The sequence below is a fragment of the Chiloscyllium plagiosum genome, chromosome 24, assembly GCF_004010195.1.
Source record: "Chiloscyllium plagiosum isolate BGI_BamShark_2017 chromosome 24, ASM401019v2, whole genome shotgun sequence".
Taxonomy (NCBI): Eukaryota; Metazoa; Chordata; class Chondrichthyes; order Orectolobiformes; family Hemiscylliidae; genus Chiloscyllium; species Chiloscyllium plagiosum.
This window is the reverse complement of record NC_057733.1, coordinates 54,919,126-54,937,361: the sequence shown is the minus strand read 5'-3', so window position 1 is coordinate 54,937,361 and position 18,236 is coordinate 54,919,126. Positions and strand designations below refer to the sequence as shown.

Here is an 18,236-nt window from a genome sequence, read left to right as displayed (position 1 = left end):
GGGGTGCAGAGAGAGAGAGTGCTGCCTGAGGGAGGGGGTGCAGAGAGAGGGTGCGGCCTGAGAGAGGGGGTGCAGAGAGAGAGGGTGCTGCCTGAGACAGAGGGTGCAGAGAGAGGGTGCTGCCTGAGAGAGGGGGTGCAGAGAGAGAGAGTGCTGCCTGAGAGAGGGAGTGCAGAGAGAGAGAGTGCTGCCTGAGGGAGGGGGTGCAGAGAGAGGGTGCGGCCTGAGAGAGGGGGTGCAGAGAGAGAGGGTGCTGCCTGAGACAGAGGGTGCAGAGAGAGGGTGCTGCCTGAGAGAGGGGGTGCAGAGAGAGGGTACTGGGTGGGTCACAGAATGTGGAGGCAGTAACAGGCACTGAAACAGGACACCTAGGGACATTTAAGTGACTGCTGGACATGCACATGGACAGCAGTGAGTTGAGGGGTGCGTAGGTTACTTTGTTTTATTTTACATTAGGATTCATGTTCGGCACAACATCCTGGCCAGAAGGCCTGTTCTGTGCTGTACGTTTCTACCTATCTATCTCCGCAGGCCTGGTGCATCTATTAAAGGAGGTAGAAAGATAACATTTCTGTTGTGAATTTTGATTCGGACTAGAAAAAGTGTATAATGTAATTAGTTTGAAGGAGGAAAAAATCAAGGGACCTGCCAAATAAAGCAATGGGAAGCTCTGTGACTGGCTGGAGGAAGGGAGGGATTCAATGATAAAAGAGAACCTGGGCCAGAGCCAAAGAGACTGGGAATGGGACAAGTAAAGAAACAAATGTTACCCCTCAAGCACGTGGGAATGGTAGGTGGGGGAACAGCTGCTGTCTGAAACCAGAGACATGAAAATCAAAATGGGGCAGAGATTCTGGTTGGACACAGTATGAACTCAATGTTGAATCCAGAAGGAGTGTAACACTCAGAAGCTGTATCTCTCCTTCTCCAGCTCACGGTAACTGCACTGAAACAGTGCAGCCGCAGTGAGGACAGTGACGTCAGTGCAAGGTCCCGCTAAAGGATTAAAACAGCAAAGACCAGAGCTTTGCACTTGTGTTTGAGAGAGCTCTGGAGGATTGTCTGTGGTTCTAACCTGCTGTTCTGGAGGCAACGTTTGTGCCTGGACCAGCATTGCTCAAAGAAACACAAAAACCAGTCACTACCATGTTGTTAACTGTGGATCTTGCTGTGCATAATCAGCTGCCATGTTTCCTACGTTTCATCCATGACTACACTGCAAAAGCAGCTCGATGGTTCAGTCACATCTTGTGTTTGAAAAGCACTACAGAAGCAAAAGACTTGCAAGTCAATGGGGGAGGGGGAGGGATTAGGAATGAAACTTTCTGTTCATTCACTGCTCTCCTGCTCAGGCTGATTCTCTACCCTCTGGGTTTTGCTGAAACACTAAGGTGAGTATTGAGAGGATCAACATGTACCAACCTTTCCAGAGCCTCCTTGAGCAGCTCCTGTGCACTGGAACAAGGCGTTGCCAGCACACTCTTGTAGTTGGCACCTGCACAGATCTCATCCCCAAAGATCTTGAGTATGCCAGGGGCTGTGACCTGGGTGGAGAGCTCAGTCGGGTCATCGGTGGCTGGGTCAGCTCCATCTTCAAGCCCCGACTTCTCGTCCTTGAAGCTTCGGCCCCTGAACACCGTGGCCAGGCCTCGGTTGTGTCGCTTGATCTTGTTCCGAGCTGGCTGCCTCACACCAAAACTTTCACTCGATTTAAATGTGGTATCTGACGAACTGGACCTAGAAATGAAGAAGAAAACCCTGTTATCACAGGCATTTCTCTGATCCTGACGAAGCATTTGCTGCAATACTCTGTCCTATGGCACAGACGGATCCCAGACAGGAACGATGCTCTGTTCACCAATCCTCACCTGGGGCACTGACTGAAGTGTCACGTTGGTTTGGAGAGCTCCGAGAGTCCAGGCTTCCTTTCGGCACTCTGTGCAGTGGTTCCTGTGGGGAATGCTGCATGTGCTGGTGCCTGGAACTGTGAGACCATTGCAGCTCACTATCGGTTATTATCACCCCTTCAATTCATATACAACGAATAGCCACTCCCTGCTCATTTCTATCTCCAATCTGTCTTGGTACAAACAATATGCTGGAAGAGTTGGTTTGCTGGAGCTGCCAGTCACCATTTGAACTGTTGGCTCTGTTTAATGTAAATATCAGTTCACACACTCAGTTACTGGAATGATGGATCATTCTCAGATCTGATTTCACTGCCTTTCACTGTCAGCGTCACTTTACTTACACCACTCATTTCGATCACACAAAACTCTCCCCTGTACCTCCTTCACATCTGGAGCTTTAGAAACAGATGTGTCCATCCGAAAAGCTTGTAACTAAACCACTCTGTATCCCTCCGGTTATACCCAGGCTGTATTTAGGCAGGGTCTTCAACAGTGTTGCCAGCTCTCACCTTGTGCTTTCTGACACCTTGCTAACCTTCTGGGTAAACCTAGTGTGTGACCAACACACTCTGAGCTCATACTGAGCTTCTCTTCAGCATATAATCACAAACAGGTAAATTCATTCAGTGTACATTCATTCACCCTGAACTTGCATTGATGTAACAGCTTTATCATAAGCATGGTGATCAGTTACACACATTTTACACACAAATGGGAGAGGGAGACAGGGTGACAGGGAGAGAACAAGAAGGGTATTTACCCACTGAGGTGCTGAAGCACAGGCCAACTTGTCCTCTCAGTTCCAACCAGCATGACTGGCGATGCAGAGTTCGACCGACTGGTGCCCTCGGCTCCAGCCCAAACACTCTGTGCCTGACACAGGAAAGCCAATCTGAATGGAATACTGTGTTCAACATAACCCACTATCTTGTAATGTCTGATTCCCACTTTGTATTTTACAGAAGACGTCAGGGCTTGAGAGATAGATCAGTCATCCTCTCTGAAGTTTATATAAAAAATAACAAAACATTCATTTTCTTAACGCACTGTAAATGACAGGGTCATCTAATCTCACACCACACTCGCAATTCATTACATCAGAATTCCTCCCTGTTACCATCCTGGAACTCAGTATCTGTTCAAATCTCCGTCATCGGTCAGTTCACCACTTGCTGCAGCATTAGTCACTCGAACATTGTTCCAACACAGTAATACAGTGCTGAGGCTGAGACACGAGACAGGGACTGAGACAAAATGGGAGACAGATACAGTGGTGGTGAGGCACAGAAAGAAATGGTCAATTTAAAACCACATTGTCAGACACTTCAACCTCTGCCTGAGTGCATCCAGGGGCAGCCGGTGCTTTCTCCCAGGTTCTGCTTGTAACCGATTCCTGAGTGGAGACGAGAGGGACAGCATTGGCTCCTTACTAAGAGACAGGGCTCCAATGAGATTATGAGGAAGTGACTGTTATTTAACTGGGGGCTCACTTGATGTAACCTGTCAGAACTTGCAATAAGATCGACTGAATGAGCGAATGAACAGTAGGAGGAGGAGATGAGGCCAGACTGGTTAAGATGTTAATTGATGTATTTCCAGCTGGTGCAGCCAATAGTGCAAACTACATCCCCACCACCCCCCAACCTCCCAACTTCTATTCTCCCCATCCTTCTCTCCCCAAGCTCTCCACCTTTGGTTTACTCAGATCATCACTGTCCCCTCCCTGCCCAGGATTCTCTTCCCCTCTTCCCCATCCCAGGGCTTTCTCCTCTCCCCTCCCCAACCTCCTCCCCCATCCAGCTTATTCTTCCTGAAACCACAGCTCCTTACCCCATCCCAACATTTCACTTCCTCCCTTTAACTCATTCTTTTCATTCCCTCCCTCACACATTCTTGATTCCCCTCCCTCCAGCCCATTCCTTCTGCCCCACTCACCACCTCCTGCTGTCATGCCCACTGACCCTAGCTGGGTGCCAACACTCTGCAGGCCTGTGAGTGAAAATCTGCTGGGCCCCATGACGGGCAGAGCCACCATTTTCACACAACGCCCAGCCACCAGGTTAAAATCAACCTGAGAGAGACAGGGCAGTCAGCAGGAATGGAGCTGGGCATTCTTTAATCCAAACAACATCACTCCACATTGGTAGAACCCAAAACGGAGAATTCCTTTAGCCCATGATGCTAACGACACTTGTCAGTACCCCTTCAATAAATCAGTCTTAGAAAGGAATGAGGCACTGCCAATCCAATCAATACAATCTTCTAACGATAGAATTGGGTTTCAGTCTGCCTTTGTAACAGCCTTCCTATAATCCACACAAAGTCTCACTGAACCATACCGTTTAGGAAAGGGACAGATAGAATGAGGTAGGGGGAGATGGGAGAAAGAATTTAGCACAAAATAAAACAGATAAATCTGATCAATAGCACAGGAGAAAAGGAGGAAAGACACAAGACATTAAGAACAATGGGTATCATTTCAAGACAATTGTCTTCGCTGTACAGCAATGGTACCTGTGTAAATAGCATTCGATCTCTTCAGCTTCATTCTGGCCCCTTCACTAACCAGCTCGATCTAGTCTGAATGTCAATAGACCAGTGGTCACTGAGTGAGCAGTACAACGAAAGGAGCTCAATTCTTACCAAGACGCCAGGTGTAGTTTAGTTTTGTGAGTGACCAGATCAAACATGTTCCTCCTAGTCTGCACCTGTTGGTTTAGTTGCAGTCAGTGAGGCAGGTAATCGGGAAGTGAGTGAGTATTACAGGAGAGCGTGTGAATGGCTGAGCACTGCTTAACAGGTTCCTGGGCACAGCCCAAATATGCTGTAACTTGGCTCATGTGAGTGACGTATCAAGGCAAACCATAACACAAACATTCACCTGAACTTGTTGTGCAACAAGTTAAACATTAGCAAACAAACAAGACAGTGAGGCCAGCAGATATAAAGCAGACATTAATGTTCTGATCGTGCTCTCCTGTTCCCTCAGGAGACACAGCTCCAGCCACAATGGCCACACCCCAAGCCATGCACATGCTCCCACACATACAGATTCACAGACATAATACACACACACACACACACACACAAAATCCCTGTGATACTGCTAGCTTCACTCTGGATCAGGGAGTAATTGCATTGCTGGCTGTAGAGGAAGCCCACAAAACAGACAGAGCCCAGGTGTAACCTTGCCACCCTGGAAGGGCTAAGACAGTGAGGGAAAATAAAACATTACATGGGTCACAAACGCTGGGCCAGAATTTCCAGTCCTCATCCCTTGTCTCGAGCCCAATGCTCCAATACAATCTCAAGTAGACCAGTGTGCATTCCATGGTGGAATAACCTGCTTATACTTCCAACATTTCTGCATCTTCAGGAGAGATTGGACCCAAACCCCAGCGAGAGCTAGCACCTTCAGGACAGTGAATGGCAGCAGGGACTAACATTAAGTAATTAGCAATCCTGACAGCTGGACTAATACCTGAGAGAGACAAGCTCAATCCCACCATAACAGCAGAGGGAAATTTGTATACAACTAATTGATAACTTTTGAACAAAAATACCAGTGTCAATAATAATGATAGTGAAAATGACAATGTTCTTATAAAAACCCATCTGCCTCACTCAGTGCTAACCAGAGTTAAGAAGTACCGTGATTGCAGCTACACTGCAGCGGTGAGGACTCACACCATCTTTATAATGTTAATTAAAGCTGCGCAGTAAATGCTGGCCTTGTCTGCAATGGACACACCACGAGAACAATTATCCATTAAGGAAAGGAGGGTATATTGTTGGAAAGAGACACAATAGGATGAGGGGATGATACCATCACAGATATTACACTGGACTAATACTTCAGGGGTTAATATTCAATAGCCAGATACACACAAAATTAACAAGATTGTCTGGTTAATAAAATTGAGGATCATGGTGTAGGATTGTCTGACTGGATAAAAGATTAGCTTAAGGTCAGAAAGTAGCAAGTCGTGGTAAAGGGTTGTTTTTCAGACTGGAGAAGATTAGTTGGTGGTGCTCTCCAAAGCTCAGGGCTTGGAGTACTGCTCTTAATATATATAAGTGATTTGGATAACAGAATCCACGGCAAAATCTCAACATTTGTCAATGATGCTAAACTTAGCAATGCAGGAAGCTAACAACAACCAGCTGTAACAGAACGCGGTACAGCCATAGAATCAACAGACAAATGGCAAACGGAATTTAATACAGAGCAGTGAGAGGTGGTGCAATTTGGCAGAAAGGATAGGAAGAGGTAATAGAGACATAATGGCCTATTCTATAGGGCATGCAGGGACAAAGGAATATCAGGGTTCGTATGCATAGAGCCTTGAAGGTGACAGGACATATTGACTAGGTAATTAGCAAAGTATATGGGATGTTGGAATTCACTAACAGAAGCATTGAAGACAAGTTATTCTAACCTTGATAAAGCCCTGGTTAGGTGACATTACTGGCATATCAAGTGTAATTAATTACATAGGTGGGGGAGTGGGCAAATGATTCAAGTTTCACTTGATCCATGTAACAAGATAATTACAGAAACTGTGGTGTGAGGAGGTGGATACCTGCACTATTGCATTCTGCAAACAAATCCAAGCCTGAATTCAGACTGACAAGGGTGTTATCCTTCCCGTAATGTGAAACAACAGCTAGAATACTGTGGCAGTTCTGTCTTGTTAGAACAATTCCACGGATGAGCTATATGATTAGGATAGAAAACAGTTATTCTCCATGAAGCAAAGGAGAATTTGGAGAGATTTGGTAGAAGTTTAGATAAAGAAAGACACCACTTTGACTGGGACAGCACACACATCCTAGGACAGGCAAAACAAAGATGAGCATGAGAATTCCTAGAGGCCTGGCATTCTAACCAGAACTCCATCAATAAGAACATCGACTTAGACCCCATCTACCTTCCCTTGAAAAAAAGAACTGGAAATGACATCACCCACCTTAAGAAACCGAGACCTATAAATAGAAAGGCAGGACATACTCCCAGCGCTTCGCCGGGGACTCTCACTGATGATGTTACCTAGTCATGGTGACAAAACGGCTGAAAACAAACGTTCCAGCTCAGCAAGCTAACTTACATCCATATCATCAATCGGAGCTACAAACCTCAGAGAATTGTTAGAATCTGGCTAGAATCCTATAATCTCATGATGTGGCACATGCCACTGTCTCCCATTACCATCAAGCCACAAGAGAGCAGGAGGGCATGCTGCGAGCAGCACCAGGATTCCTGAAGATGAGGTGTTAATCTGGTGAAGCCACCAGACAGGACTACCTGCCAAACAGCTGAAGCAGCAAGAATAGACAGAGCTAAGCAAGTCCACAACCAAAGGATCAGATCTAAACTCTGCAGTCATGCCACATCCAGACAAGAATGGTGGTGGGCAATTAAATAACTCACTGTTGAAGGAGGCTTCACAGATATCCCCATCTTCAATGATGAGGGAAATCAGCTCATCAGAGCAAAATATCTAAGGTTGAAACCTTTCGCAGCAATCTTTTGCCAGAAGTGCTGAGTAGATGATCCATCTTGGCTTCCCCCACTGCTCCCCCAACATCACAGATAACAGTCTTCAGTCAATTCGATTCACTTCACATGATATCAAGAAACAGTTGGAGGTGCTGGATACTGCAAAGGCTATTGTCCCTGACAACACTCTGAAGATTTATGCTCCAGAACCTGCCACATCTGTACCAAGCTGTTCCAGTACAGTTACAAAGCTGGTATCTACGTGACAATGTGGAAAATTGCCCAGGTATGTCCTGTACACAAAATCTAACTCAGTGAATTACCAACCCATAGTTTACTTGCAATCATCAGTAGGCTGGTGGAAGGGATCATCGACAGTGCTAGTAAGTCATACAAACTCAGCAATAACCTGCTCATTGTTGCTCAGTTCATTGGGGTCCTTGGGGCTTCTGACCTCTTTACAACCTGAGTTCAAACATGGACAAGAGAGAGGAATTCCAAAGACAAGGTGAGAGGGACTGTCCTTGACATCAAGGCAAGATTTGACAGAGTCTGGTGTCATGGTGCCCGAACAAAACAGGAGTTGGGGGGACAGGGTAGGACATCAGGACAGTGTCCTAGGCCCAACCACCTTCAGCTGCTTCATCAAAGAACAAAGAACATTACAGACAGGAACAGGCCTTTTGGCCCTCCAAGCCTGCGCCAATCCAGATCCTCAATCTAAATCTGCTGTCTATTTCCGAAGGATCTGTATCCCTCTGCTCCATGTCTGTTCATGTATATGTCTAGATACATTTTAAATGAAGCTATCGTGCCCGACTCTACCACCTCCGTTGACAATGCATTCCAGGAACCCACCACCCTTTTGTGAAGAACTTACCACATATATCTTCCCTAAACTTTTCTTCTCTCACTTTGAATTCATGATCCCTACTAATTGAGTTCCCTAGTCTGGGAAAAAGCTTCTCGCTATCCACCCTGTCTATACCTCTCATGATTTTGGAGACCTCAATCAGGTTCCCCCCATCAACCTCCTCCTTTCTAATGAAAATAATCCTAATCTACTCAACCTCTCTTCATAGCTAGCGCCCTCCATACCAGGCAACATTCTGGTGAACTGCCTCTGCCCCTTTCTCCAAAACATCCACATCCTTTTGGTAATGTGGTATCCATAACTGTACGCAGCATTCCAAATGTGGCTGAACCAAAGTCTTATACAACTGTAACATAACCAGCCAACTCTTGTACTCAATACCCCGTCCGATGAAGGAAAGCATGCTGTATGCCTTCTTGACCACTCTACTGACCTGCGTTGCCACCTTCAGGGAACAATGGACCTGAACACCCAGATCTCTCTGTACATCAGCTTTCCCCAGGGCTTTTCCATTTACTGTACAGTTCGCTCTGGAATTGCATCTTCCAAAATGCATCACCTCACATTTGTCCGGATTGAACTCTATCTGCCATTTCTCTGTCCAACTTTCTACCCTATCTATGTTCTCTTGTATTGTCTGACAGTCCCCTTCACCATCTGCGACTCCCCAATCTTAGTGTCACCTGCAAACTTTCTAATGAGACAACATACACCTTCCTCCAAGTCATTTGTGTAAATCTCAAACAACAGTGGTCCCAGCACAGATCCCTGTGGGACACCACTGGTCACAGGTCTCCATTTTGAGAAGCTACCTTCCACGACTACTCTCTGTCTCCTGTTGCCCACCCGGTTCTCTATCCATCTAGCTAGAACACCCTGCATTAATGACCTTCCCTCCATAAGGTCAGAAGTAGGGATGTTCATTGATGATTGCACAATGTTCAGCACCATTCTCAATTCCTCAGACACTGAAACAGTCCAGGTACAAATGCAACAAGATCTGGACAATATCCAGGCTTGGACTGACAAGTGGCAAGTAACATTCATGCCACACAAATGCCAAGCAATGACCATCACCAACAAGAGAGAACCTAACCATAGCCCCATGATATCACTGAATCTCCCATTATCACCATAGGGTCATAGGGTTATTGTTACGATACAGGGGTAAATCCCTCCGCTAATTTAAAGCAGCCACACAGAAAAAAGTTCATCTCGTGCCGTAATCTGTTAAATTTCGAGTGTCAAAGAACTATCCCAGATCTCACTATTTAGCAAAATTAACAATTAGTCCAAAAGAGAAAATTAAATAACAATTATTTCTAACTCCTTTCTCTTAGACCTATTTCTACCTCCTCACTCTGCAATACTGGTCTGATAAATTCCCTCTTAAATTTATGGTAAATCACTTTCAAACCCAGTTGATGTCTTCAGATGTCGCCCTTTCTCTGAAGAAAGACCTTCCTCTAGGTAGTCTTCTCTTCAGTATTCTGCTTCACAGGACTCCATACCGAGCAGGTACCTTTCAGACAGCTATTTGGTGAGCAGTCTATATTTGTTGGTGCTGGCTTGGCTGTCTTTGCTGTTCTCCCCCTAATTGTTCAAAATGTCTGGTTTTATGCCCCAAAACATCAGATCATTTCATTGGTTTAATGTCATCAAAACACTAAATTAAAATGTGATTAGAGTTTGGTATCTTGGGGCATAATTTAAACTGATTAGCCAAATTTGAATTTGTTCTGCATCATGGCAACTCAGTTGCACTGTTGGTTTCACAGTCAAATGTTACATTTTAAATTCTTTCAATACACTTTGTAACTCTCTAAGTCCATGCCAGTTTCCAGACTCTCTTAAAGATACAGTACACATCTGCACCTTCATAACACTATACAGTTCAGAAACAGAGCCTTCAGTCCAGCTGACCAGATATCTTAAATTGGGTGGCACGGTGGCTCAGTGGTTAGTACTGCTGCCTCACAGCGCCAGGGACCTTGGTTCAATTCCTGCCTTGGGCAACTGTCTGTGTGGAGTTTGCACATTCTCCCTGTGTCTGCGTGGGTTTCTTCCCACAGTCCAAAGATGTGCAGGTTAGGTGAATTGGCCATGCTAAATTGCCTGTAGTGTTAGGTGTATTAGTCAGGGATGAATGTAGGGGAATGGGTCTGGGTGGGTTGCTCTTCGGAGGGTTGGTGTGGACTTGTTGGGCCGAAGGGCCTGTTTCCACACTGTAGGGAATCTAATCTATTCTTGAACTGATCTAGTCCCATTTGCCAGCATTTACCCATATCCCTTTAAACCCTTCCTATTCATATATCCATCCAAACCCCTTTTAAATGTTACAACTGTAGGTCTCCACCCCCTCCTCTTGCAGCTGTTCCATACATGCACAACCCTCTGTGAAAAAAGTTGCCCTTTAGGTTCCTTTTAAGTCTTTCCCCTCTTACCCTAAACCTATGCCTTATGATTCTGGACATCCCTACCCTGTAAAAAAAAGGCCTTGGCTCTTCATCCTATCAATGCCTCTCATGATTTTATAAACTTCTATAAGGACATCCCTCAGCCTCAGATGCTCCAGGGAAAATAGCCGCAGCCTGTTCAGCCTCTCCAATCCTGGCAACATCCTTGTAAGTTTGTTTCTGAATCCTTTCAAGTTTGACAACATCCTTCCGATAGCAGAGAGACCAGAATTGCATACAGCATTCCAAACGTGGTCTAAACAATGTCCTGTTTGGCCACAACATGACCTCCCAACTCCTATATTCAATTCACTGACCAATAAAGGCAAGTGTGCGAAACACCTTCTGCACTACCCTGTCTGCCTGGGACTCCACTTTCAAGGAACTATACACCTGCACCCCTCGGTCTCCTTGTTCAGTAACACTCCCCAGGACCTTAACATTAAATGTATAAGTCCTGCCCTGATTTGCCTTTCCAAAATGCAGCACCTTATATTTATCTAAATTAAACTCCATCTGCCACTCCTTGGCCCGTTTGTCCATTTGATCAAGATCCCGTTGCACTCGTGATAATTTCCTTCACTGTCCACTATATCACCTATTTTGGTGTCATCATAACTCCTATATTCCAATCGAAATAATCAAAAAAATCCAATTGGTGGAGGTTATCATTCACCAGAATCTCAACAAGACTTGTCATATAAACGCCATGGCTAAAAGAGCAGATCAGAGGTTAGGAATCCTGTGGCAAGTAACTCCCCTCCTGACTCCCTAAAGCCTATCTACCATCTACAAGGCACATGGCAGGAGTGTGATGGAATACTCCCCACTTGCCTGGATGGGTGCAGTTCCAACAACATTCAAGAAGCTTGACATCGTCCAGGATAATGCAGTCTGCTTGACTGGCACCACACCCACAACCTTCAATATTCACTCCCTGCACCACTGATGCACAGTAACAGCACTGTGTCCCATCTGGAAGATCAAATAACCGCTTTGTATATAAGGGAGGCCATTCGACTCATCATGTCTGTGCTAGTCCTCCAAAGTGAGTATCTCACCTTATGCTGTTATCCAGACTTCTTCCCAGAACCTTTCACATTGTTATTTTCCATACAACCATCTCATTCCTTTCTCAATGTCACGTTTGAATCGATCTCCAAGTTCTCATCATGTCTGTGCATTCTAAACCCTAATGACTTGCCACAGGAAAAATATTTTCCTCAGATCATTTCTGCTTCTTATACTAATTACTTTAAATCTATGCCCTCTCGCTTTCAAATATTTCACAAGTGGGAACTTTTACTCTCAGTTTACTGTGTCCACACCTCATGATAATGAATACTTCAATCAAATCTCCTGTCAGGCTCCTCCCAAATTCTCCAGTCCATCCTCATACCTGAAGCTCCTCATTCCTCGACCCACTCTCATAAACCCCTTTGTGCACTCTCTCCAATACCTTCACATCCCTCCTAAAGTGTGGTGCCCAAAAATGGGGCAAAGTACTCCACCTGAACCCAAACTCGTGATTTATACAAGTTCACCAGGACCTTCCTACTCTCTGCACCCCTATTGATAACACCCAGGGGTATTATTAACCACTCAGTCAAACGTTCATGCTACCTTTGATGTCTTTCACCCAGGTCTCCCTGCACCTTGTCAGGCTTCCCTGAGTTGAACTTCACCTGCCACCTGCCCAACCATTTCAACTTAGGTATGTCCTTTTGAAATGTCTGCATTGTCCTCCTTACTCCGCCAATTCTCTATCCATGTTGCTGCTGTCCCTGATATTCCATGAACTACTGTTTTCCTCACCTGTCTTTTGTGTGGCACAATCTCAAATGTCTTTCAGAGGTTCATGTACACCATATTAACAGCAATCCAGGCCAACTGTCAGTGGGGCTTATCACTGAAATGCACAACAATGACTCACCAAGGCTCCGCCAACCAAATCTTCCAAACCCATAATCTCTACCACCCTTGGGGATAAGGGCAACAGGTACGTGGGATCATCATCCCGTGCGAACCACACACCATTCTGATTTGGAAATATATTACCATTCCTTCAGTGCTCCTGGGTCAAAATCCTGAAATTCCCTCCCTAAGGTGTTGTGGGTCAACCCACAGCAGGTGGACTGTAGCTGTTCAAGAAGGCAGCTCCCCCCCACCTTCTTAAGGGGCAACTAGGGACGGACAATAAATGCTGGGCCCAGCCAATAATATAAAATCCAATCACATGCACAAGTTTGGCTATATCCTAAACACAAACACTCCTAAGAACATAAGAAATAGGCACAGGAGTAGGCCATCTGTCTGTTTGCACATTCTCCAGGTGTCTGCGTGGGTTTCCTCTGGATTCTCCGGTTTCCTCCCATGATCCAAAGATGTGCAAGTTAGGTGAACTGGCCATGCGAAATTGCCCATAGTATTCAGGGATATGTAGGTTAGGTGCTTTGTTCAGGGGTAAATATAGGATAATGGGGTAGGGGAATGGGTCTGGATAGGTTACTCTTCCAAGGGTCAGTGTGGACTTGTTGGGCCAAAGGGCCTGTTTCCACACTGTAGGGATTCTATGATTCTATGATCTGGCCCATCGAGTCTGCTCTGCCACTCAATAAGACCATGGCTGATCTTTTATTGGACTCAGCTCCACTTACCCACTCTCTCACCGTATCGCTTAATTCCTTTAATGTTCAAAAATCTATCTTTGCCTTAAAAACCTCAACTGCTTCACGGGCAGGGAATTCCACAGATTCACCACCCTGAAGGTGAAGAAGTTCCTCCACAACTCTGTCCGAAATCTCCTCCTCCTCACGTTGAGCCGATACCTACTTGTTCTAGTTTCACCCACCAGTGGAAACTACCTCCCTACTTCCATCTTATCTATTCCCTTCATAATTTTATATGTTTCTATAACATCCCCCCTCATTCTTTGAAATTCCAGTGAGTACAGTCCCAGTCTCTCCTCATAAGACAACTTTCTCAACTCCAGAATCGACCTAGTGAACTCCTTTGTACCCCACTGGCGCCAGTATATCCTTTCTCAAGTAAGGAGACCAAAACTGTACACACTGTATTCCATGTGTGGCCTCACCAGCACTCTATACAGCTGCAGCATAACCTCCCTCTTCTTAAACTCCATCCTTCAGCAATGAAGGACAATATTCTATGTACCTTCTTAATTACCTGCTGCACCTGCAAACCGACCTTCTGTGATTCATGCACAAGAACACACAGGTGCCTCTGTACAACAGCACGCTGCAATTTTTCACCATTTAAATAATAGCCCATTTTGCTGTTATTCCAATAAAATGGATGACCTCACATTTGCTAACATTGTACTCCATGTGCCAGACTCTGGCCCACTCACTTAACCTATCTATATCCCTCTGCAGAGCGTCCTCTGCACACTTTGCTCAACCACTCATTTTAGTAACATCTGCTAACTTTGACACACTACACTTGGTCCCCCACTCTAAATCATCTATCTAAATTGAAAACAATTGCAGTCCCAACACTGATCCCTGAGGCACACCACAAACTACTGATCACCAACCAGAAAATCTCCCATTTAGCCCCACTCTGCTTCCTGTTAGTTAACCAATCCTCTATCCATGCTAATACATTACTCGTAACACTTTCACCAGAAGTTTTATTTTTAAACATTCTCACTTTTTTCTGTCACTACCCGGTTTCCACTCAACTTATCACGACACTGCTCAGCTCCTTCTTGCCTTTTATTACTATCTTGATTCTCTTTTTCCTCAAACCTTCACCCACTCTAGCTAACTCAGAGCCTCTCGTTAGGTTCCCATCCCCTTACAAAACTAGTTTAATGTCCACCCAACAGTTAACATCATGATGAATAACTTTAGAAACAAAGTAATACAGGTGGCCTTTAAAGTCCCGAGTCTCTCCCTTGTCAAATCTCTCAACCAATCGTGAGTGAGAGGGAGACTGAGCGGTGCCTGGCTGCTGGTTAACCATTAGCCTGAGTGTTTTGGTCAGCGTGTACCAGCTGAGATCTGAGCGCCAGTCTGTGACACAGTCTTGGCCTCTTGTCTGGTTCACAACTCTGCCTCTAGACTGCTGCAACACAGAGGACAGGGTGATGGCTGGAATCGGACTTTGCAGAAATTCCCAGCTCCAATTTACTCCAATCTGGAAGGAAATTCAAAGCTCCACTTGCAGCAGCAAAAACTGGCAACACAACAGGTTCACTTCCCCCCCCTCCCCCCCCGAGAACAAGGGGGGCATTGGCTTGGGATAAACGGTTGGTAAGGCAGAGATGAGTTTTTTTTCTCTGAAAGGGTGGGACTCTTTGGAATTCTATTCTTGACAAGATGGTGGAAGCAGACTCGTTGGATATTTTGAAGGCAGAGATGGGCAGGTTCTTGATAAACAAAGCAGTGAAGGATAGCAGGTGTCAGTGGAAATGTGGAGGTATCCGATCAGCCACGACCATACTGATGGGTGAAACATACTCCTAGGGTTTACTCCTTGTTGGAAGCATGTTCGGCTATAGCCCAAGTCTTGTCCACATCACTCGAGCATGGAGTGGGCTGATGGGAAGCATCTGGCATCAATCTGATCAATCTCTATCACCAGGACTTGGGGCTGGATCCTGATCCCTGCATTCCCAATCCCACTGCCATGCTCCCAATCCATCCATTCCAAACAGCAAGACTGACATTTTGTTAGAAACAAACACTTTCTGGTTCCTTGCCTCCTTTCTGCAAACAGTTGAATGCCAGCTGAGTGTAGGTATTTCACTGGCATTACCTCTCCCTCTCCCCCCTAGCCTGGATTGTCCGCACCCTTCCCCCTCCCTATCCCTGATGTGAACAGTAAATGTTCCTGATACTTACAGCACCGATCCGTTGCTGTGTTTCCTGCCCAGCTTCGGGACTCGCCTTTTCGGGGAGCTGATGAGTAAGCCGGCGGGGAAGTGGAGGCTTTGCCGGGAGAGGTTGCCAGCTCCTTCCCCGGACAGCATTCTCCGGCCCAGCCTGGCTGCTCAGTGCAGCCGCTGCCCGTCCGCTCTCATCCCGGGACCTGCAGCACAACAGGGAGCAGACCGTGAGCTGGGGCTGGGGCTGGGGCTGGGGCTGGGGCTGACTGCCTGCCTCCCCGCTCCCTCTCCCCCAGCTCCTGCCGCTCTCGGTCCAGCCTGGGACACACCTTCTGCCCTGCTCCACAGCTTGTCCCACTCTCACTGGCCCCACTTCACTCACACTCCGACAACTCCACAACTTTCCCGTTAGACGGAGGCAGCAGCAGGACAGGGAACAGAGACACCAAGTGGTGGCTGTCCTGGTTCACTCTGGGAAAAGGGTGCTCACCCCCTGAGACTGATTTAACCCGGGACAGGGATTAGACCCAGGAAAGAGTGATGGATCAAACTGGGACACAGTCACAGATGGAACCGGGATGGAGTCTTGGATTGAACTGGGACAGAGTCATGGATTGAACTGGGACGGAGTCAGGGATTGAACCGGGACGGAGTCAGGGATTGAACTGGGACGGAGTCAGGGATTGAACCGGGACGGAGTCAGGGATTGAACCAGGACAGAGTCAGGGATTGAACCGGGACAGAGTCACGGATTGAACAGGGACAGAGTCAGGGATTGAACCGTGACAGAGTCATGGATTGAACTGGGACAGAGTCATGGATTGAACTGGGACGGAGTCAGGGATTGAACCAGGACGGAGTCAGAGATTGAACCGGGACAGAGTCACAGATTGAACAGGGACAGAGTCAGGGATTGAACCGTGACAGAGTCATGGATTGAACTGGGCCAGAGTCATGGATTGAACCGGGACAGAGTCATGGATTGAACCGGGACAGAGTCACGGATTGAACTGGGACGGAGTCACGGATTGAACTGGGACGGAGTCCCAGATTGAACAGGGACAGAGTCACGGATTGAACCAGGGACACAGTCATTGATTGAATCCAGGACAGAGTCACAGATTGAACTAGGACAGAGTCACGGATTGAACTGGGACAGAGTCAGGAATTGAACTGGGACAGAAGTCAGGGATTGAACATGGAACAGACTCAGGGATTGAACCCAGGACAGAGTCACGGATTGAAACCGGGACAAAGTCACGGAATGATCCCCGGACAGATTCACGGATTGAACTGGGAACAATGTCAAGGATTGAAGTCGTCACAGAGACAGGGATTGAACCCGGAACAGAGACACGGATTGAACTGGGACGGAGTCACGGATTGAACTAGGACGGAGTCAGGGATTGAACCGGGACACAGTCACAGATTGAACCCGGAACAGAGTCACGGATTGAACTGGGACAGAGTCAGGGATTGAACCAGGACAGAGTCACAGATTGAACTGGGACTGAGTCACGGATTGAACCAGGGACAGAGTCACAGATTGAACCGGGACAGAGTCAGGGATTGAAACGTGACAGAGTCATGGATTGAACTGGGACTGAGTCACGGATTGAACCAGGGACAGAGTCACAGATTGAACAGGGACAGAGTCAGGGATTGAACCGTGACAGAGTCATGGATTGAACTGGGACAGAGTCACGGATTGAACTAGGACGGAGTCAGGGAGTGAACCGGGACACAGTCACAGATTGAACCCGGGACAGAGTCAGGGATTGAACTGGGACGGAGTCAGGAATTGAACTGGGACAGAGTCACGGATTGAACCAGGGACAGAGTCACGGATTGAAACGTGACAGAGTCATGGATTGAACTGGGACAGAGTCACGGATTGAACCAGGACAGAGTCACAGACTGAACCTGGGACAGAGTCACGGATTGAACCGGGACAGAGTCACGGATTGAAACGTGACAGAGTCATGGATTGAACTGGGACAGAGTCACGGATTGAACCCAGGACAGAGTCACGGATTGAACCCAAGACAGAGTCAGGGATTGAATCCAGGGCAGAGTCACGGATTGAACTGGGACAGAGTCACGGATTGAACTGGCACAGAGTTTGGGACTGAACCGGGACAGAGTCAGGGACTGAACCGGGACAGAGTCATGGATTGAACCTGGGACAGAGTCATGGATTGAACTGGGACAGAGTCAGGAATTGAATCCGGGATAAAGTCACAGATTGAATCCGGTACAGAGCCATGGATTGAAATGGGACAGAGTCACGGATTGAATCCGGGGCAGAGTCATGGATTGAACTGTGACGGAGTCAGGGACTGAACCGGGACAGAGTCATGGATTGAACCTGGGACAGAGTCACGGATTGAACTGGGACGGATTCAGGGATTGAACCGGGACAGAGTCACGATTGAACTGGGACAGAGTCACAGATTGACTCCGGGACAGAGTCAGGGATTGAATCCGGGACAAGGTCACGGATTGAACTGGGACAGAGTCATGGATTGAACTGGGACAGAGTCACAGATCGACTCCGGGACAAGGTCACGGATTGAACTGGGACAGAGTCACAGATTGAACTGGGACGGAGTCAGGGATTGAACTAGGGACAGTGTCATGGATG

At 46.8% G+C, this 18,236-nt stretch overlaps 1 protein-coding gene and 1 long non-coding RNA gene across 2 annotated transcripts in view; both read right to left on the bottom strand.

Annotated features, from left to right (window-relative positions):
- si:ch73-281f12.4 (Ras-associating and dilute domain-containing protein-like) overlaps positions 1-16,057 on the bottom strand; it is a 108,804-nt gene extending 92,747 nt beyond the window's left edge. The window contains exons 1-2 of the mRNA XM_043715238.1: positions 15,609-16,057; positions 1,423-1,737 (exon numbers count right to left, since the gene is read on the bottom strand). Coding sequence (XP_043571173.1) covers positions 1,423-1,737; positions 15,609-15,736 — 443 coding nt within the window. The 5' untranslated portion in view covers positions 15,737-16,057. The remainder of the gene's footprint in view (positions 1-1,422; positions 1,738-15,608) is intronic.
- On the bottom strand, positions 2,025-4,631 carry LOC122562321. The gene is made up of 3 exons (XR_006315286.1): positions 4,554-4,631; positions 2,671-2,910; positions 2,025-2,149 (listed from the first exon to the last, which is right to left on the bottom strand). It is a non-coding gene; the product is annotated as an uncharacterized LOC122562321 (long non-coding RNA).
- Positions 16,058-18,236: the final 2,179 nt, after the last annotated feature.